Raw genomic sequence first — 23175 nt, 5'->3', positions numbered from 1 at the left:
CTTTAGTAGGGACACACAGATTGCCCTGGGAAGGGGAAATAGATGAGATCTTCTAGGTAACCTGGGGGTGAATGGGTGGTAAAGGGGAGGGGACAGGAGATAAGGACATGAGGGAATTGGATGGTGGAGTGGGTAAAGTATGTAGGAGAGCAATGAAAGATACATCTCCATGGAGGGAGTCACAGCAGGACTAGGGAGAAACCTGACACTAGGGAAGTTCCTAGGATTCCACAAGGATGACCCCAGCTAAGGCTCTTTGTAGAGGGTGCCCACACTGATTTTCTCCTGTAATCAGATTAGTGAATACCCTAACTGTCATCATAGAACCTTTATCCACTAACTGCAGAGGAAGGAGGGTTTATATGAGCAAGCAGGGTGGGTGGGTGGGTGATCAAGATCATGATGGGGGAACCCATAGAGACAGCTGACCTGAGCTAGTGGGAGCTAGTGGGGACTCGAGGCTGACAGCTGGGGATCCTGTGTGGGACCAAACTAGGCCCTCTGCATGTGGGGAGCCTTGTTTTTTTATGGGACCCCTGTCAGTGGGACCAGAATCTATCCCTGGTGCACGAGCTGGTTTGTATGTTTGTTTGTTTGTTTGTTTGTTTGTTTTTGAAGCCCATTCCATATGGTGGGATGCCTTACTCAACTTTGATGGGTGGCTTGGTCCTGCCTCAACTGAATGTGCCAGTCCTTGTTGACTTCCCATGGGAGGCTATATTTGTTTATATCCTGGCTTCTCCCTCTCCTGGGGTCCCGGGCAACCTAGCTCTCTCCCTGCTTCCCTCTCCTCTCCTTCTCCCACCACAGTGGTTTCAACTCAGTTCCTGCCTGTCACTCCACACCAGTCCTGGCCAGAGCCTGGGCCTTCTCCTTAGGGATCTTTTCCTGGTCTGAGGACCTCTCTAATACTTGGGCTCTGTCCCCTCCCTGGGATCGCTCTTCTATGGGCGACCTTCCCTTTCCTCGGGACCTATCTTTGACAGGGGATTACTCCTTGAGGACAGCTCCAAGGCTGTCAGAGGTTTCATGGCTACATACAGACTCTGCATGAAAAAAAGAATGCTTAACTAGACCCAGTCTTCCTGACATATGCAGGCTGATCTGCCTTGAAGCTGATTGTTTTAACCAAATGGAGCTAGAGAGATGTTGCAACACTTTAGAGCACTGTCTGCTCTGCCAAAGGACCAGGGTTCAATTCCCATCACCCACATGGTGGCTTACAACCACCTGTAACTCAGTCTTTAGTGGGTACAGCTCCCTCTTCTGGCTTTTATGGGTACTGCACACATGTGATGCACAGACACACATGCAGGCACAACATCCATACCTGTGTGTGTGTGTGTCTGTGTCTGTGTCTGTGTCTGTATGTGTATATGTGTATGTTCACAGTGGTAGGAGTGAGTGAGTAAGGATTATACAGATCCCTGATGACATACAGATCACAGAAAGATGTCACAGAAAGATGATAAAGATGGCAAATATCTACCTTCTTCCTCACTCTCCTGTTTTGAAACAAATGCCTGAAAGGCATTACAATAAGTTTCAATGTGGGACAAGGACATCTTTACTCAAAATTTGAACCTTTTAGCTTCCCTTTGTTTGTTTAATTATTTTGTATTTAAATGAGAAACAAGCTTGTTTCACATGTCAACCCCAGCTCTCTCTCTCTTCTCCTCCCCTACCCCACACCAAACCCCCACCCTCCACCCAGTCCCAACTCTGATGACCGGGAGGGTGGGGCCCTCCATGTGGCATATCCAAAGTCTGTCATATCATCCAGCCACAGCCTGAGCCCTACCCCTTGTGTCAAAGCTGAGAGAGCATCCCTCCATGTGGAATGGTTTCCCAAAGTCCACTAATATGCCAGGGATAAATACCGATCTACTACCCGAGGCCCCAAAGATTGCAAAGGCATGCTCACTGACACCCAAATTTAGGAGGTCTGAATAATTACCATACAGGCCTCTCAGCTGTCAGTCTGGGATCCATGAGCTCCCCCCTGTTCAGGTCAGCTGTTTCTGTGGGTTTCACTAGCCCATTCTTGACCCCTATGATCATTACTCTTCCCTCTCTGCAACTGGGTTCCAGGTGTTCAGTTCAGAGTTTGGCTGTGGGTGTCTGCCTCTGTTTCCATCGGTCATTGGATGAGGGCTCTAAGATTGCATATAAGGTAGTCATCTATCTAACTATTGGGGAAGGATATTTAAGGTAGTCTTTCCATTATTGCTTAGATTGCCAGTTGGTGTCATCCTTGTAGATCTCTGGAAATCTCACTGGTGCCAGATCTCTCCTCAAACCCATAAGGACTCCTCTGCTCTCTATTCTTCCCCCAACTCAATCTTCCTGCTCCCTCATTTCTTCCTCTCTCCTCCTGTGCTCCCTCTCTCTTTCTCTCTGGTCCCTCTTGTGTCAGCTCCTTTGGTGATAAATAAGACTCTTGCCCCATGGTTAAAAAAAATCAAAAGACCAGTGAAAATGAGTTTCTAATAAAGTTCTTAGCTGGAGAGGTGACTTGGTGGTTAGGAATACTACCTATTCCTACAGAAGATCCATGTTTGGTTCCTTTCGTCCAGATGGAGCTCACAACCTTGTCACATCAATAGCATTATTATAATCATTTTTAAGCTTCATTGCTTCCTTTACAGTTACCAAAAGCTGAACTTTGCCTTTTAAGAGAAACTGCAGAAGATTGGCACACTGATACTGACAAAGGTTTTATGCTGTTGAGTGGTTGATTTAATCTCAAGGCACTATAATTATTACCTTGTCTATATTTGCAACCAAAATAAAATCTGGCTTTTAGAAGTCTATGTCCTCTGTCTGTCTGTGTGTCATGTATTTACTCTGTGTATTAATAGTAGGCATTAAAGGCAGACAGTGTGTACAGATGAGAGCACAGAGGTCATCAGGATGCACCTCCAGTACAGAGTGTCTTCATCAGTTCCTGCAATTCAGTCATTGGTGTTCATGTCTTTTCATGCTTAAGAATATTGCCTGAATATATCCAAATGAGGCAAATTCATACAACAAGGGCATCTGCTCCACTATGTTCATAGCAGCATTATTTGTAATAGCCAGAACCTGGAAGCAACCTAGATGCCACCTCAACTGAAGAGTGGATAGAGAAAATGTGGTACATTTACACAATGGAATATTACTCAGCAGAAAAAACAATGGAATCTTGAAATTCGCAGGTAAATGGATAGCGCTGGAAGAAACTATCCTGAGTGAGGTAACCCAGTCGAAAAAAAAAACAAGCATGGTGGGTACTCACTCATATATGGATTTTAGACATGGATCAGGATAGTGCCAGTCTGCACTTCCACTGATAGAGAGTCTGGGAAACAGGAAAGAATCTAAAAGATATGCATATATGCATAGTACCCAAGAGAAGAGGATTGAGACAAGATCCTCTGAACAGATGGGGAACACAGCGAGGGGTGGGGGAGAGTGGGAGCTGGGAAGAAGAGGGGGGAGGGGAAGAGAGAGTAGGTCATGGGGGAACAGGAAGTTTGAGTGGGGAGGGTAGAATAGGGGGAAGAGGGAATCATAGGTTAGAAGACAGATCAGGCACCAGTGTGACCTCTAGTGATCTAAAGGGATGACACCAATTGGCAAGCTAAGCAATAGTGGAGAGACCACCTCGAATGCCCATTCCTGATAATGAACTTGATGTCTATAACCATCCGGGAGCCTTCATCCAGTGCCTGATGGAAGCAGAGGCAAACACCCACAGTTAATCACTGAACTGAACCCAAAGAACCCAGTGACAGAGAGAGGGGGGGGCGATGAGCAAATTGACAAAGAATGGGCTGGCAAAACCAGCAGAAACAGCTGATCCGAACAGGGGAGAGCTCTTGGACCCCAGACTGACAGCTGGGAGGCCAGCATGGGACTGATCAGACCCCCGAATGTGAGAGTCAGTGAGGAGGCCTGGGCAACCTATGGGGCCCTGAGCAGTGGATCAGTGTTTATCCCTGGAATACAAACAGACATCGTGTGTCCATAGCACAACGAGGGATGCTCTCTCAACCTGGACTCTTAGAGGAGTGCCTGGACCCTGCCCTGAGTGAAATGACAGACTCTAGATATTCCCTATATGGAAGGAATTGGCAATAGGGTGGGAGGCTGGGGGATGGGGGGAGCGGGAGGAGGGGAGGGAGAGGGAACTGGGATTGACATGTAAAACAAGCTATTTAAATTTTTTAAAAAAACTTTAAAAAAAGAATATTGCCTGATAAAACAAAATTCACTCAGAGCGCGCCTCCATTTATGACCCTTTGTAGACTAAGACATTTGGTCTGGATTGGCCACTGTGTTGGCTGGGTATTTGTCTCAAGAAATGACTAGACTATCCCACCCAGATAGACTAGAAGCCCTACAGGAATATAGGACAGATCAGGGTCTTTCTACACCTGATCCACTTAATATTAACTTAAGTTTTACATTGTAAAATGTGTTAGTTCCAGACTGACTTATGAAGCAACCTTGTTTCTTATCTAAATTTAAACTGGAAAATAAAATAAAAAATGTGTTAGTTCCAGAAAGATTTTATATTCTTATGTGTTTGTTAATAAGTCTGTTACATCGTGTGTGTGTGTGTGTGTGTGTGTGTGTGTGTGTGTGTATGAGAGAGAGAGAGTATGGTGTGTAGGTGTGAATGCACATGTATGTGCTGTGGTATGTGGAAGACAAAGTAATTAAAGAAGATACCAGAAAATGGAAATATATCCCATGCTCTTGGATAGGTAGGATCAACATAGTAAAAATGGAACTCTTATCCAAAGCAATCTATAGATTCAATGCAATCCCTATCAAAATCCCAGACCAATTATTCAAAGACTTTGAAAAGACAATTCTCAACTTTATATGGAAAAACAAAAAACCCAGGATAGCCAGAACAACCCTCTATAATAAAGGAACTTCAGGAGGCATCGCCATCCCTGACTTCAAGTGCTACTATAGAACTATAGTAATGAAGACAGCTTGGTATTGGCACAAAATATATAGGTAGACCCTAGAATTGAAGACCTTGATATTTACCCACACGCCAAAAACACCTGATCTTTGACAAAGAAGCTAAAACTGTACAAGGGAAAAAACAAAGCATCTTCAACAAATGGTGCTGGTATAACTTAATGTGGACATGTAAAAGATTGCAGATAGATGTATATCTACATTCATGCTCAAAACTTAAGTCCAAATGGATCAAAGATCTCAACATAAATCCAACAACACTGAACCTCTTAGAAGAGAAAGTGGGAGGTACCCTTGAATGAATTGTCACAGGAGATCACTTCCTAAAAATAAAGCCAGTAGCACAGACATCGAGATCTGCAATTAATAAACGGAACCTCCTGAAACTGAGAAGCTTCTGTAAGGCAAAGGACACAGTCAATAATACAAAATGACAGCCCACAGAATGGGAAAGATCTTTACCAACACCACATAAGATAGAGGGCTGATTTCCAAAATATACAAAGAACTCAAGAAGCTAGTCACCAAAACACCAAATACTTCAACTAAAAAGTGGGGTACAGGACTAATCAGAGATTGATTTCCATTTTCATGAGGAATCTCCATACAGATCTCCAAAGTGGCTGTAAAAGTTGGCATTCCCACCACGTGTGGAGGAATGTTATCCTTTCTCCCATCCTCTCCAGCATAAATTGTCATTGGTGTTTTTGATTTTAGCCATTCTGACAGGAGTAAGATGGTATCTCACAGTTGTTTTGATTTTCATTTCCCTAATGACTAAGGATGTTGGGCAATTTCTAATGTGTCTCTCAGCCATTTTTAACTCCTCTACTGAGAATTATCTGTTTAGTTCTGTACCCCATGTTTTAGATGAATTGTTTGACATTTGGAGAGTAGCTTCTTGAGTTCTTTGTAGATTTTTGAAATCAGCACTCTGTCTGATGTGGGGGGGAGGTAGGAGAAAGAGGAGGGGACAAGAGGAGAGGTAGGAGAACAGGAGTGATCAGGAAGATTGAGTGGGAAGAGGAATAGAGGAGAGCAAGGAAAGAGACACATGAATAGAGGGAGCCACTATAGGTTTAAAGAGAACTCTGGCACTAGGGAATTGTACAGAGATCCAAACTAATGACCCCATCTAGAGCCCAAAGCAATAGTGGAGAGGCTGCTACATTAAATGCCTGTCCCCTATAATGAGAATGATGACTACCTTAAATGCCATCCTAGAGCCTTCATCAAGTAGCTGATGCAATCAGAAGCAGAGATCCACAGCCAAACACTTAGCCAAACTACTGGAATCCAGTTTCAGAAAGGGAGGATTGATGAACAAAGGGGTCAAAACCACCACGGGGAAAACTCACAGAAATGCCTGGCCTGAGAAAGTGGAAACTCATGGACCCCAGTCTGACTGCTAGGGATCTGACATAGGAATATACCAGGCCCCCTGAGCGTGGGTGAACTTTAGGAGCACTGGGCATTCTATGGGGCCTCTGGCAGTGGATCCAGAATTTATCCCTAATTCATGAACAGATTTCAGGAGCCCATTTTCCATGAAGGGATACTTTCTTAGCCGAGATAAGCAGGACAGGACCTGCCCAAAATGACTTGAAAGATTTTAATGATCCCTCTTGGAGGGCCTCACCATTCCTGGGGAGTGGATGGGGGATATGATGGGGGGTCTTTTTGGGATATGGGAGAATGGGAGGGAGAGGGAACTGGGATTGGTATGTAAATTAAGATTGTTTCTAATTTAAATAAAATTTATATATAAAAAAGATCTACATTTACATTGGAGTAACTCTAACCAAGCAAGTGAAAGACCTGTATGACAAGAAATGTAAGTCTTTGAAGAAAGAAATTAAAGAAGATATCAGAAATGGAAAGGTCTCTTATGCTCTTACATAGTTAGGATCAACATAGTAAAAATAGCCATCTTACCAAAAGCAATCTACAAATTCAATGTAATCCCCATCAAAATCCAAACACAATTCTTCACAGACCTCAAAGGAACAATACTCAAGTTTATATGGAAAAAAGCAGTATAGCTAAAACAATCCTGTACAATAAAGGAACATCTGCAGGCATCATCACCCCTGATTTCAAACTCCATTGAAGAGTTATAATAATGAAAGCATCATGGCATTGGCACAATGGACCAGTGGAATCAAGTTGAAAACCCTGATTTTAACCTACACACCTATGAGAATTTTGGCAAAGAAGCTAAATTTATATGATGGAAAAAAGAAAGCATCTGCAACAAATGGTGCTGGCACAATTGGATGCTGACATGTAGAAGATTGCAGATAGATCCATGTCTATGGCCACACACAGTATTTAAGTCCAAATGGATCAAAGACCTCAACATAAACCCAGCTATACTGAACATCATAGAAGAGAAAGTGGGATGTAGCCTTGAATGCGATGGCACAGCAGACCACTTCCTGAATATAACACCTGTAGCACAAACACTGAGATCAACAATAATTGGGACCTCCTTAAACTGAAAGGCTTCTATAAGGCAAAGGACACAGTAATCAAGACAAACCTGCAGCCCACAGAATGGGAAAAGATCTCCAACTCCACATCTAGCAGAGGCTGATCTTCAAAATATTCAAAGAACTCCAGAAACTAGGCATAAAAATACAAAATAAGCAAATTAAATATGGGATACAGATGTAAACAGAGAATTCACAACAAAGGAATCTCAAATGGCTGAAAGGCACTTAAGGAATTGCTCAACATCCTTATCTATCTGGGAAATGCAAATCAAAACAACTCTGAGATAGCATCTTACACTTTAGTCAGCATGGGTAACATCAAAAACACTAAAGAGAACATAAAACCAGTAGCACAGACAGTGAGATCCACAATTAATAAATGGGACCTCCTGAAACTGAGAAGCTTCTGTTAAGACAAAGGACATAGTCAGCAAGACAAAAAGGCAGCCCACAGAATGGGAAAAAATATTCACTAACCCCATATCTGACAGAGGGTTGATCTCCAAAATTTACAAACAACTCAAGAAGCAAGTCTCCAAAACACCAAAGGATCCAATTAAAAAGTGGGCTGCAGATCTAAATAGAGAATTTTCAATAGAGGAGTCTAAAATGGCTGAGAGGCACTTGAGAAAGTGCTCAACATCCTTAGCCATCCGGGAAATGCAAATCAAAACAACTCTGATACCATCTCACTCCTGTCAGAATGGCTAAAATCAAAAACACCAATGACAATTTATGCTGGAGAGGATGTGGTGAAAGGGGAACACTCCTCCATTGCTGGTGAGAGTGACAATTGGTTCAGCCACTTTGGAAATCAGTATGGAGATTCCTCAGAAAAACGGGAATAAACCTACCACAAGACTCAGCATATATCCAAAAGATGCCTATTCATACAACAAGAATGTCTGTTCCACTATGTTCATAGAAGCATTATTTGTAATAGCCAGAACTTGGAAGCAACCTAGATGCCCTTCAACTGAAGAGTGGATAGAGAAAATGTAGTACATTTACACAATGGAGTACTATTGAGCAGAAAAAACAATGGAATCCTGAGATTTGCAGACAAATGGATGACACTAGAAGAAACCATCCTGAGTGAGGTAACACAGTCACAAAAAGAGAAGCATGGCATGTACTCTCTCATATATGGATTTTAAACATAGATCTGGAGAGTGCCATCCTACAATCCCATGGCCAGAGAGTCTGGGAAACAGAACCTTCATTCAGTGGCTGATGGAAGAAGAGGCAGACTCCCACGGCTAAGCACTGAGCTGAACTCAAGAAAGTCAGTAACAGAGAGGGAGGACTGATGACCAAAGGGACTAAGACTGGGCTGGTTTAACCCCCAGAAACAGCTGACCTGACAAGGGTTAAGTCTTGAATCCCAGGCTGATGCCTGGGAATCCAGCATGGAACTGGTCAAGACCCCCTGAATAGGGGTGTCAGTGAGGAGGCATAGGTAATCTATTGAGCCTTGGGCAGTAGACCAGTATTTATCTGGAGTAAACACATGGACTTTGGACTCCCATCCAACAATGTGAGATGTACTCTCACTCTGAACTCTTGGGGGGAGGGTCTAGTCTCTGCCCTGTATGAAAGACAGACTATGGACACCCCCAAGGAGGGCCTCACCCTCCCTGGGGAAATGAGGGGATATTGGGGGGTTGGGGGAGGGCACAGGAGGAGGGGAGGGAAACGGAGAGGGACCACCTGGAACTGACTTGTAAAGCAGCCTTGTTTCTAATCTAAATTTAAATTTAATGATAAAACTAAAAAACACTAAAGAAAGCTTTTGCTGCAGCTCCTCCATTGCTGGTGGGAGTGCAAACTTGTACAGTCTTTTTCTGAGAAAACTGGGACTTGATCTACCTCAAGATGCAGCAGTTCCACTCTTAGGCATATACCCAAAGAATGCACACTCATACCACAAGGACATGTGTTCAACTATGTTCATAGCAGCATTATTTGTAATAGTCAGAACTTGGAAGCAAACTAGATGCCCCTCAACTGAAGAATGGATAAAATAAATGTGGTATGTGTATACACAATGATATACTACTCAATGGTAAAAAAAATAATGACATCTTGAAATGTGCAAGCAAAGGGATGAAACTACAAGAAACCACCCTGAGTGAGGTAACACAGTCACAGAAAGATAAATATGGTATGTACTCACTCATAAGTAGATATTTGACATAGAGCAAAGGATAATTAGCCTTCAATCCACAACCCCAGAGGAGCTAAGACATTATATGACCTCTACCTCATTCTTGAAAGTTTAGAGCTTATGAGCTACAAAAGACTCATTACTGATAAACAAAATGGCACAAGCTACCCAGCACACAGGTTCGTAGATATTTATGAAAATGTACATTACGCAAGAAATTACAACTGCAATTAAGAAGAATTACAACTGTAGTCCCCAAAAGAATTACACAATGAATTACATATCATGTGTATTCATTGGGGAACAGCAATTCTGACTCTTATTCCTTGTGTAATCCACTCAAGACACTGCAATACCACTGTTGGGCAAATACCCAAAGGAGGCACATTCATACCACAAGGACATTTGCTCAAACATGTTCATAGCAACATCATTCATAATAGTCAGATCTTGAAAACAACCTAGATGTCCTTCAACCAAAGGATGTATAAAGAAAATGTGGTATATTTACACATCAGAATACTAGTCAGCAGTAAGGAACAATGACATCCTAAAATTCTCACACTGAAAGACCACAGAATGGAATGTATGGTTTAGCAACCTTAATTGCAGAAGGGCTGTAAACCCACAAAAGGCCAATTCCGGGCTGCTGACCACCTGTGACGAACTGACCAGGGCGTCAGAGATGAGCAAACAAGATTCGTGGGAAACAAGGAGATGATAACCACCATTTACTTAGGGACAGATGATTAACTCATACCAAGGTCTGAGGAATTTACAACAGGAAGACACCTACTTCCCCTGGTCAGTAGTCACGTACCCCCGGTCACAAGATAGGGACCCCTCCCAAAGGCTTGTGGTTTTTGTCTTTAAAAGCTGATTGTAACTGAACCTCAGGGCCAATCGGTCTAAAAGCTGACCGAAAGGCCCATCGGCAGATGCCTAATTAAAGCCTCTTGCGTGTTGCATCAATTGGCGCGTGGACTCTTGATTCTTGGGGCGACGAATCCAGCATGGGGACCCCTCCTCAATTCAGGGAACTCCAACAACACAAATGGGCAGAACTGGAATAAACCATCCTAAGTGAGATAAAGAACCAGAAAGACAAATATTTTGTGTTCTTGCTAATAAGTGGATGCCAGACATAAAGCAAAAGATACCCAGCCTACAATTCACAACCCTAGAGAAGCTAGAAACCTCTTCCAGAAATAGATGAAAGCAGATGCAGAAATCCACAACTAACCAATGGGTCAAGCTCCTGGAGTACAATCGAAGTGAGGGATGAACAAAGGAATAAAGACAAAGATAGGGAAACCCACAGAATCAGCTGACATGAGGTAGTGAGAGATCACTGACTCAGGTCTGACTAATGGTTAACTAACATAAAACCTAACTAGACTCCCTTAATATAAGTGACATTGGTGTGACGGGGACACTATATGAGGTCGCTGGCAGTGGGGCCAAGATCTAACTCTAATGCACAAACTGATTTAGTGGAGCCCATTCTATATGGAGAGATACCTTGCTCAGCCTAGACACAAGAGTGTGGGGGTGGAGAGGTGCCTTTGTCCTGCCTCACCAAGATGACAGGACAGACTTAGACTTCTGAAGGGGGGCTTTACCCTAGGAGCAAATGGGAGGTGGAGTGAGCGGGAGGAGAAGAGGGAGGAGGAATTGGGATTTGTAAAAAAAAAAATATGTAAAAAACAAATTAACAAAAAATTTAAAGAATTACACATCGTTTATGAAATGTTGATAAAATATGGAGAAATGGGTACTCATAAATGTTCAGGAGTCACAATATGCAATGTTGAAAAAGTGCAGAGAATTCTGCACTGAAGCTATCTGGACCTGGGCCTTTTTTTTGGTTGAGAGACTTCTGATGACTGCTTCTATTTCACTAGATATTATTGGTCTGTTTAGATTGCTTATCTGTTCTTGATTTAATTTCGGTAAGTGATATCTATCCAGAAAATTGTCCATTTCCTTTAAATTTTCAATTTTGTGGAGTACAAGTTCTCAAAGTATGACCTGAAGATTCTCTGGATTTTCTCAGTATCCATTGTTATGCCCCCTATTCATTCCCGATTTTGTTAATTTGCATGTTCTCTCTCTGTCTTTTAGTTAGTTTGGACAGGGTTTGTCTATCTTCTCGATACACTGATTCTTTGTATTGTTTTCTTTGTTTTGACTTTATTGATTTCAGCCCTCAATTTGATTATATTTTGGCATCTATTCCTCCTAGGTGAGTTTGCTTCCTTTTGTTCTAGAACTTTCAATTGTACTGTTAAGCCACTTAAGCCACTGGTGTGACTATTCTCCAGTTTCTTCATATGAGCACTTAGTGCTATAAACTTTCCTCTTAGCACTGCTTTCAAAGTGTCCCATAAGTTTAATATGTTGTGTCTTCAATATCATTGAGTTCTAGAAAGTCTTTAATTTCTTTATTTCTTCCTTGAACCAGGAATGGTGCAATTGCATGCTGTTCAATTTCCAAATGTTTGTAGGGTTTCTGCAGTTTGTGTTGTTGTTAATTCTAAGTTTAAAGCATGGTGGTCTGATAAGATACAGGAGGTTATTCTAATTTTTTGTACCTGTTGAGGTTCGCTATGTTGTCAAGTATGTGGTCAATTTTAGATGTGGTGCTGAGAAGAAGGTATATTCTTAGTGTTGGGTCATAACTTCTGTTAGTTCCTTTGTTTGTTTGTTATGTTTCTGTCTGGTGCTCCTGTCTAGTGGTGAGAGTGGAGTGGTGAAGTCCCCACTATATCCGTGTGAAAACTTATGTGTGATTTGAGGTTTCTTTCTCTTCCTTTTTTAAATTTAAGTTAGAAACAAACTTGTTTCATATGTCAATCCCAGCTCCCTCCCCCTCCTCTTCTCCCCCACTCTTCCCACCAGATCCCCGAGTCCCCCACCCAATCTCCACTCTGTTCCCCAGGGAGGGTGAGGCTCTCCATGGAGGATCTCCAGAGTCTGTCACTTCATCCAGGGCAGGGCCTAGGCTCTCCCATGTTTTGAGTTTTAGTAATGTTTCTTTTATGAACATGGGTGCCTTTGTATTTGGAGCATAGGAGCATAATTGAGACTTCATGTTGATGGACTTTTACTATGATCAATATGAAATGTCCTTCTTCATCTCTTTTGATTGATTTTAATTTGAAGTCTAATTTGTTATATACTAGGATTGCTACACCAGTTTGTTTCTTGGGTCCATTTGATTGGAAAATCCTTTCCCAAACTTTTACTCTGAGGTAGCATCTGTCTTTGATGTTGAGATGTGTTTCTGGTATGCAGCAAAAGGATGGGTTCTGTTTTCATATCCATTTTGTTAGTCTGTGTCTTTTTATAGGGAAGTTGAGACCGGTGATATTGAGGGACATTAATGACAATTGTTTGTTGATTCTTGTTTTTTGTATTTAATGATGGTGGCATTATTGTGTGTGGGTTTCCCTCCCTTTTTCTTTTGGTGTTTAGTAAAGTGGGATTATCTATTACCTATGTCTTTGTGAGTGTAGTTATCTTCGTTAGGTTAGAGTTTTCCTACCAGTAGTTAATGTAGGTCTGGGTTTGTGGATATGTATTTTTTTAATTTGGTTTTGACGTGGAATATCTTGTTTTCTCCATCTATGGTAATTGGAAGCTTTGCAGGGTACAGTAGTCTGGGCTGTCATCCTTGTTCCCTTAGCATTTATAGGACATCTGACCAAGATCTTCAGGCTTTCATAGTTTCCATTGAGAAGTCGGGTGTAATTTGGATAGCTCTGCCTTTGTATGTTACTTGGCCTTTTTCTTTAGCTGCTCTTAATATTGTCTCTTTAGTCTGTAGGCTTGATTATTATGTGGCAAGGAGACTTCTTTTTCTGGTCCAGTCAATTCGATATTCTATAAGATTCTTGTATTTTCATAGGCATATCCTTCTTTAGGTTAGAGAAGTTTTCTTCTATAATTTTGTTGAATTTATTTTCTGTACATTTGAGCTGTATTTCTTCACCTTCTTCTATACCTATATTCTCAGGTTTGGCCTCCTCACAGTGTCCCATATTTCCTGGATATTTTGTATTAGGTATTTGTTGGGCTTGAGATATTCTTTGGTCGATGACTGCATATCCTCTAATGAGTCTTCAACACCTGAGATTCTCTCTTCTGTATTCTATTGGTTATACTTATATCTGTAGTTCCCGATCGTTTACTCAGCTTTTCTATTTCCAGCATCCCCTCATTCTGTGTTTTCTTTACTGATTCTATTTCTGTTTTCAAGACTTGGACTGCTTGGGTTTTTCTTCACTTTTTTGTTCGCTTTTTCTTGACTCTCTTTAGATTCTTTTAGAGATTTGTTTATTTCTTCAATTTTTTTGGTTTGTTTTTTTCCTCTATTACTTTAAGGGATTTCCTCATTTCCTCTTTGAGGGTCTCTATCATCTTCATAAAATAATTTTTAAGGTTTGTTTCTTCAGCTTCATCTATGTTGTGATTTTCAGGTCTTGGCGGTATGGAGTCTCTAGATTCTCATGGAGTCATATGGGTCTTTCCATTCCTGAGTGTGTTGTTATATTGTTGTCTTCCCATCATTCTTTGATCTCCACTGGTCTCACTGAAGCCACTGTCAGGTGTGGGGAGAGCCAGGGGTGGGGTCTGGAAGGACCCAAGTCTTTTGTGTGTGTGTGGGTCCTCTCAATGCCAAGATCAGCCCCCAGAAGATGGAGGGAATGTGTGATGGGCAGGGAAGAGATCCCCAGGCAGACCCTAGCTTACCTGAATATGGGTGCACAGGTGTTAATTGATGCAAATTTAAGGTCAATTTTTTTGTACTGTATGTTCTACTACTATTAAGGTACTATGTATGTGTGGCTCACTTAAAAATGATATTCATATGCAGAGATATATTTCAGGTGGATGGGGTAATCATCAAATACTTCTAAGACCTGCAGAGCATGGTATTGAAAATGTTTTAAGAACTTAGACAGTGAGACATGTCTACTCCTAGCAACACCATTTGCTTCAAGAGGATGATGGGCATCAAATAAGCTCCTTATGGAGATTGCTTTCAATGTGGCAAGACTAGCCATTTGAGCAAGAAACTGCCCTTGTCTGGACTGCCTGACTGCATGCTGTATGAAGTGTACATGTAGGATTGCTGCTTATGGAAGAGTCTGCCAAACATTCTACAGGACACAGAGAAAAATGATTAACAAATTGCCAACATTCAGACTTCCTGCTTCACTGAGAAGTCTGCTGGATATTCTAGGCCTGTAGGCTGAAAATGGATGCCACAATGTTACAGAAGAACTTTGGGTGACTGTGTGGGCAACCAGATATCTCTGTTATTTCTAGAGTTTTAGAAGTTGCTCACAATACACTTCCTAAATATTTACTTAGGTAAAGTTACATCCTTCTGGGGTCTTTAATGAAGTTGAAGACTAGATAGTTATAGTTTTCCTTCATTATAATAGAATAAATTAGATATAAAATACTCACAAGCCAGGTGTTGTTGGTGGCACACACCTTTAATCCCAGTACATGGGAGGCAGAGGCAGGGGGATCTTTGTGAGTTTGAGGCCAGCCTGGTCTACAGTGTGAGTGTCAGGACAGGCTCCAAAGCAATACAAAGAAACCCTGTTTCGACAAACCAAAAAAAAACTCACAAATTTTGCCAAATACAGACTAGATATTATAACTGCAATTCTTATTTGATAGCTGTTTTGTTATATGTAGTTTCACAACATTAAAGTTAAAAACTTCCTTTTTGACAGAAACATATATGTGTGTGTGTGTGTGTGTGTGTGATAAAGAACAATTGCATGGCTCATTTTCAATTACCTAGGAGTTTGTTTGCTGAAAATTATTTGCAACAGCCCACTCATTCATGTATATAGTGCCTTCTTCTGGTACTGCTATAAAACAAAACCAAAACTGAGTGTTTTAATGTATGAGAAATCTGTTGTCTCATAATTCTGGAACAGAGAAATTCAAACTGAAGGTTTCCCTGTCCTTACTTATACTCTGTATCTCAGACTATAAATGACAAGCTTTTTCTGAAAGTCACTGCAAGAACTGTCAGTCTGGGCTTCTATGTTTGCAGTCATGGTGATCAATCTTTCCAGCTATATCATGTCCAGAAATTAAGACCTTACACATATGGATCACCTCATAAAACAACCCATTTAAATCACAAGCTACCTGATGTATTCAACTTTGTGAGTTAGGGTAGGTAAACTAGTAAAATTGGAGCTATGTGAAACTATGGCTGAGATTTATTTATTTGTGAACATTAAATTTACATTCATGGCATTTTGTACTTTTCAGATTACCTTCATTTTAAGGTATATTTCATACATGATGAGTGGTGTACACAAGATCTTGTTTACTTTATTTGAGGAAAATGGAAGAGAGCTTTTAATACTTTATATTTAAAAAAGCATAAATACTGCATGAAATCTCATTATCTGGATATAGGAGAGAATCGGGGTTTTATAGTGAATGGATGATTCAAGATTGAAAAACACACAATAGCCCAGTAGGTCAGAATTCAAAAAGCAGACAGAAAACCTCCTCTCATCTTGTTTTGAGCCATTGATTTGAAATTCATGAATTATCCTATTAGTTTCCTAGAAAAGAGAATGAAAATATTTTGGACTACAGGGTGACATGAAAGAAATATTGGTATTCAAACATGCAAGATTTCTACATAAAGTGTTTTCAGACTCCTCCAGGCCATTGACAAGCTACTTTGGCATAGTTGATAATTAGTTTTACAGATCAGGGTTTCCCACTGATTTTCACTGGGTCAGTCTTGTTGGAACTATTTCAGGATGTTTTCTCACTCATCTCCCTTGGCATCCTCCCTTGTAAGGTCCTTGCATCATCCTAATTCAATGTCTTGTTTAATTTTTGCAGTAGAGAGCTCTAGGCATGTCAATTCAAAAGGAGTCATCCCTGGGGTCTTTCTGTCTGTCCTCTTAGATGAAATCATGGGGCCGGTGGTTCAATGAGATCCCAAATGTCTTTTGAAGCTTGTTTTGATTTTGAATGAAGCATTATCATATGTGAAGTCTCAGGGATGAAAATTTTTCCAAAATTCTCCATGGAGTATAGATAAGGCTTGTCAAAAGAATAATGTGATTAGAGTGATGACCTCAGTCACCAATAATATTACAAACCCTTGTGTTTACAAACACATTAACTCTATATGTAGCTGCTGAATTCACTGGAATCTATGTGCCCCAAACGTACACTGTGGTTGGTAGTTCTCTTTATGATGTTCTCTTGGATTTTTCTTTTCTGGTTCCTGCAGAATCTTGTTCCCTTTTATTCCTTTGATTCTTCTCAATGCTATTCAAAAGAACAAAAGCATTTGCATCGAGATGGAAATGTGGTGATTGCTACACTTGTTCCACTTTATAATCATGTTCGTGAACAAACGATTAATTTTACAGGTGACAGAAAAACTTATACCAGGTAAGTGTTTTCAAAATTTATCCCTTTTCATTGTTCAGATTTCACTGTCCTCAAGTAAGTTTGTATTGACATAAATTTAATTGTATTCCCCATCCTGGCATTCCTTCTCTCTTCTTCACAAATCTCTATTTCAGGTATGTCTTCCTGTTCCCTTTTCTCTCTTCTCAAAGAAAAACATAGTTTGTGTTTCATGTTATTTTACACATTTGATATTCTTAATCTTTCTACAGTCCTTTGAGGTGCCTTCAACTGTCCAAGGTTGGAACATTTACATGGTTTTCTCTGCAGATGAAATATCTTGCTATTTGACTTGTTGTTTTGGACCATTTGCAACGTGTAGTTTTTCTCCATTCAGAAGAAATGATTCCAGTGATCACAGTGACTACAGTGTCCCTATGTGATGATCACAGGGTGACAGGGAATGCCTGTGCTATCTGCTGCTAATTAGGAAGTCAGAATGTGAGAATATGGGGTAGGGAGCTCATCTTCTTAAAATTCTTCAAAATTATTTATAAATTTTCAGTATATTTTTATTAAAAACCTTGTAGAATCTGTTAATTTTTCACCATTTGCTCCACTTCATTTATGTTTTTCTAATTATGGATATTTTCTGGAGCTCACATAGATGTTTATTGTGACCTTTGAGGGCAGAATCCTAGTTTTGTGATTTTTACAGTGGATGAGAGTGGCAGTTAAGTTAGTAAAATGTCTTATACTCAACTGTAGAGAAATGCATACACAGAATTTATGCATAATTAACTGTAGCTGTAAGATCCATGAGACCTGAGAGTGAGAAAAATAGTTTATACTCAATTTTAACACAATGCTGGGAAATGGAAATGCAGAAGTAAGGGTCAATTGGAGAGTCAGCACATAGACAAGTATAAGTGAAGATGAATTTAGGTCCTTGTGATATGATTGTATTTGTACTGAAACATGGTTGAGGTGATCATTCCTCAGCACAGGGAATGTAGAGAAGGAGAAATGACCAGAGAGGAAAAGTTGATAGATTAAGTATGTTTTGACACTTAGTCTGAAATAGACCCAGCAAGCATGTTGACAGAAATCCATCTACAGGAAGGTGTCTATGTGACTGTATGTGGAAAATGGGTTTATTTTGTCTTTTACACTCTTATACATGTTCTTTCTGATAATCATAAAAAAGAAATGGAATGTGTGGCCAGGAATATGTTCCATTAAAATAATTTTTTGTTAATCTCTAAGTTTATTTTATATTTGTAAGATTACAATTTATAAGTAAACATCATATATTTACACCTATATACTTTTATGTATACACACATATATTTTTATTATAAATATATTAATATATGCTTTATTGAAATACAAATCATATGTATCTCATTTTTTCAAAAGCAATTATGTGAATGAGTAAATATTCACAAATCCAAAGTGAATTTTTCCATTCTTCATGTCTTCCTGCTGATGTGTCTTTGTATTTTGAACATTGTCACTCCACTCAACAAACTGGAGGAATCAATACATAATTTTTTATATTTGCATTTACCTGATGATTAGTGATTTTTTTAAAATATTGTAATGTAGTTGAAATCTGTATGTACTTTTCTTTTTTATCATTTTTATTTTAATTTTAAATAGCTTGTTTTACATGTCAATCCCAGTTCCCTCTCCCTCCCCTCTTCCCGCACTCCCCTTCCCCCCTCCCTCCCACCCTATTGCCAAATCCTTCCACATAGGGGATATCTAGAGTCTGTCATTTTACTCTTGGTAGGGTCAAGGCACTCCCCTAAGAGTCCAGGCTGAGAGAGCATCTCTCTTTGTGCTATAGGCACATGAAAACAGTTTGTATACCAGGGATAGACACTGATCCACAGCTCAGGGCCCCATAGGTTGCCCAGGCCTTCTCAGTGACACTCACATTTGGGGGGTCCAGATCAGTCCCATACTGGCCTCCCCACTGTCGGTCTGGGGTCCAAGAGCACTCCCCTGTTCAGATCAGCTGTCTCTGCTGGTTTTGCCAGCCCATTCTTTGCCAATTTGCTCATCACTCCTCTCTCTCTGTCACTGGGTTCCTTGGGTTCAGTTCAGTGATTAGTTATGTGTTTGCCTCTGCTTCCATCAGTCACAGGATGAAGGCTCCCGGATGGTTATAGACATCAAGTTCATTATCAGGAATGGGCATTCGAGGTGGTCCCTCCATTATTGCTTAGCTTGCCAATTGATGTTATACCTGTGGATCACTCGAGGTCACTCTTGTGCCTGATCTGTCTTCGATCCTATGATTCCCTCTTCCCCCTATTCTACCCCCACCCCCTCAACTTCCTGTTCCCCCATGACCAACTCCCTTCCTCTTTACCCCCTCTATTCTTCCTGGGTCCCACTCCCCCCCTACCCCTCGCCGTGTTCCCCATCCATTCAGAGGATCTTGTCTCCATCCTCTTCTCTTGGGTGCTATGCATATATGCATATCTTTTAGGTTCTTTCCTGTTTCCCAGACTCTCTATCTGTGGAAGTGCAGACTGACACTATCCTGATCCATATCTAAAATCCATATATGAGTGAGTACATACCATGTTTGTCTTTTTGCGACTGGGTTACCTCACTCAGGATGGTTTCTTCCAGTGCTATCCATTTCCCTGCGAATTTCAAGATTCCATTGTTTTTTTCTGCTGAGTAATACTCCATTGTGTAAATGTACCACATTTTCTCTACCCACTCTTCAGTTGAGGGGCATCTAGGTTGCTTCCAGGTTCTGGCTATTACAAACAATGCTGCTATGAACATAGTGGAGCAGATGCCCTTGTTGTATGAACTTGCCTCATTTGGATAAATGCCTAAGAGTGGAATTGCTGGGTCTAGTGGTAGATTAATTCCCATTTTCCTGAGGAATCTCCATACTGATTTCCAAAGAGGCTGTATGAGTCGGTACTCCCACCAGCAGTGGAGGAGTGTTCCTCTCTCTCCACATCCTCTCCAGCATAAATTGTCTTCGGTGTTTTTGATTCTAGCCATTCTGACAGGAGTAAGATGGTATCTCAGAGTTGTTTTGATTTGCATTTCCCTGATGGCTAAGGATGTTGAGCACTTTCTTAAGTGTCTCTTGGCCATTTTAGCCTCCGCTACTGAGAATTCTCTATTTAGCTCTGTACCCCACCTTTCAAGTGGATCCTTTGGTGTTTTGGAGACTTGTTTCTTGAGTTCTTTGTAAATTTTGGAGATTAGCCCTCTGTCAGATGTATGGTTAGTGAATATCTTTTCCCATTCTGTGGCCTGCCTTTTTGTCTTTTTGACTGTGTCCTTTGCCTTACAGAAGCTTTTTAGTTTCAGAAGGTCCCATTTATTAATTGTCGATTTCAGTGCCTGTGCCACTGGTGTTATGTTTAGGAAGTGGTCTCCTGTACCAACTCGTTGAAGAGTATCTCCCACTTTCTCTTCTAAAAGTTTCAGTGTGGCTGGATGTATGTTGAGATCTTTGATCCATTTGGACTTAAGTTTTGTACAAGGTGATAAACATGGATCTATCTGCAGTCTTCTGCATACCAGTACCCAGTTATGCCAGCACCATTTGTTGAAGATGCTTTCTTTTTTCCATTGTACAGTTTTAGCTTCTTTGTCAAAAATCAGGTGTTCATAGGTGTGTGGGTTAAAATTAGGGCTTTCGATTCGGTTCCATTGGTCTACCTGCCTATTTTTGTGCCAATACCAAGCTGTTTTCAGGACTATAGCTCTATAATAGAGCTTGAAGTCAGGTATGGTGATGCCTCCTGAAGTTCCTTTATTGTATAGGGATGTTTTGGCTATCCTGGGCCTTTAGTTTTTCCATATAAAGTTGATTAATGTTCTTTCCAGGTCCTTGAAGAATTGTGATGGAATTTTGATAGGGATTGCATTGAATCTATAGACTGCTTTTGACAAGATTGCCATTTTTATTTTGTTGATCCTACCAATCCAAGAGCATGGGAGATCTTTCCATTTTCTGGTATCTTCTTTGATTTCTTTCTTCAAAGACACAAAGTTCTTGATATACAGGTCTTTCACTTCCTTGGTTAACATTATCCCCAGATATTTGATGCTGTTTTTGGCTATTGTAAAAGGTGATGTTTCTCTGATTTCTTTCTCAGTCACTTCATCATCTGTATATAATAGGGCCACTGATTTTTTTGAGTTTACCTTGTATCCTGCCACATTGCTGAAGGTGTTTATCAGCTCTAGGAGTAACCTTGCGGAGTTTTTTGGGTCACTTATGTAAACTATCATATCATCTGCAAATAGTGAAAGTTTGACTTCTTCTTTTCCTATTTGTATCCCCTTTATCTCCTTTTGTTGTCTTATTGCGGTAGCTAGAACTTCAAGTACAATATTGAAGAGATATGGAGAGAGTGGACAGCCTTGTCTTGTTCCTGATTTTAGAGGAATTGCTTTGAGTTTCACTCCATTTAGTTTGATGTTAGCTGTTGGTTTACTGTATATTGCTTTTATTATATTCAGGTACGGTCCTGTTATCCCTGATCTCTCTAGGACCTTTATCATGAAGGGGTGCTGGATTTTGTCAAAGGTTTTTTCAGCATCTAGTGAGATGATCATGTGGTTTTTCTTTCGCAGATTGTTAATATGGTGGATTACATTGATAGATTTTCTAATGTTGCACCATCCCTGCATTCCTGGGATGAAGCCTACTTGATCATGGTGGATGATTTTTCTGATGTGTTCTTGAATCCGGTTTGCGAGTATTTTATTGAGTATTTTTGCATCAATGTTCATGAGGGAAATTGGTCTATAGTTCTGTTTCTTAGTTGTGTCTTTGTGTGGCTTGGGTATCAAGGTAATTGTAGCCTCGTAGAAAGAGTTTGGCAGTGAGCCTCCTGCTTCTATTGTGTGGAATACTTTGAGGAATATAGGAATGAGCTCTTCTTTGAATTTCTGGTAGAATTCTGCACTGAAGCCATCTGGGCCTGGGCTTTTTTTGTTTGGGAGACTTTTGATGACTGCTTCTATTTCATTAGGGGTTATAGGTCTGTTTAGATTATTTATCTGTTCTTGATTTAGTTTTGGCAAGTGATATCTATCCAGGAAATTGTCCATTTCCTTTAAATTTTCAAATTTTGTGGAGTAAAGATTTTCAAAGAATGCCCTGATGATTCTCTTGATTTCCTCAGAGTCCGTTGTTATGTCCCCTTTTTATCCCTGATTTTGTTAATTAGCATGTTCTCTCTCTGACTTTTGGTTAGTTTGGACAGAGGTTTGTCTATTTTGTTGATTTTCTCAAAGAACCAACTCTTTGTTTCATTGATTCTTCTCAGTGTTTTCCTGGTTTCTACTTGATTGATTTCAGCCCTCAATTTGATTATTTCCTGGCATCTGCTCCTCCTGGGGGAGTTTGCTTCTTTTTGTTCTACAACATTCAGCTGTGCTATTAATTCTCTAGTATGACTTTTCTCCAGTTTTTTCATGTGGGCACTTAGTGCTATAAACTTTCCTCTCAGCACTGCTTTCAAAGTGCCCCATAAGTTTGTATATGTTGTGTCTTCATTCTCATCGAAATCGAGGAAGTCTTTAATTTCTTTTTTTATTTGTTCCTTTACCCAGGGATGGTGCAATTGTGCATTGTTCAATCTCCATGAGTTTGTAGGGTTTCTGCAATTTGTGTTATTGTTGAATTCTAATGTTAATGCATGGTGGTCTGATAAGATGCAGGGGGTTATTCCAATTTTTTGTATCTGTGGAGATTTGCTATGTTTCCTATTATGTGGTCAATTTTAGAGAAGGTTCCATGTGGTGCCGAGAAGAAGGTATATCCCTTTGTATTTGGGTGGAGTGTTCTATAGATGTCTGTTAAACCCAGTTGGGTCATAACTTCTATTAATTCTTTTGTTTCTTGCTAAGTTTCTGTCTGGAGGTCCTGTCTAGCGGTGAGAGCGGAGTGTTGAAGTCTCCTACTGTTAGTGTGTGAGATTTTATGTGCATTTTGAGCTTCAGTAATGTTTCTTTCACGAACGTAGGTGCCTTTGTATTTGGGGCGTAGATGTTTAAAATCGAGACTTCGTCTTGATGTATTTTTCCTTTGATGAATATGAAGTGCCCTTCTTCATCTCT

The 23175-nt window shown here is 40.4% G+C and overlaps 1 protein-coding gene across 1 annotated transcript in view; it reads left to right on the top strand.

Annotated features, from left to right (window-relative positions):
- Window positions 1–16900: 16900 nt before the first annotated feature.
- Window positions 16901–23175, top strand: part of LOC101829585 (vomeronasal type-2 receptor 116-like) — a 37389-nt gene continuing 31114 nt past the window's right edge. The window contains exon 1 of the mRNA XM_021223947.2: window positions 16901–17100. Within this exon, the coding sequence (XP_021079606.2) occupies window positions 16901–17100 (200 nt within the window). The remainder of the gene's footprint in view (window positions 17101–23175) is intronic.

The sequence above is a fragment of the Mesocricetus auratus genome, unplaced genomic scaffold, assembly GCF_017639785.1.
Source record: "Mesocricetus auratus isolate SY011 unplaced genomic scaffold, BCM_Maur_2.0 Super-Scaffold_100025, whole genome shotgun sequence".
Classification (NCBI taxonomy): Eukaryota; Metazoa; Chordata; class Mammalia; order Rodentia; family Cricetidae; genus Mesocricetus; species Mesocricetus auratus.
The sequence above is the reverse complement of the archived record's forward strand: the minus strand, read 5'-3'. Positions and strand labels throughout refer to the sequence as shown.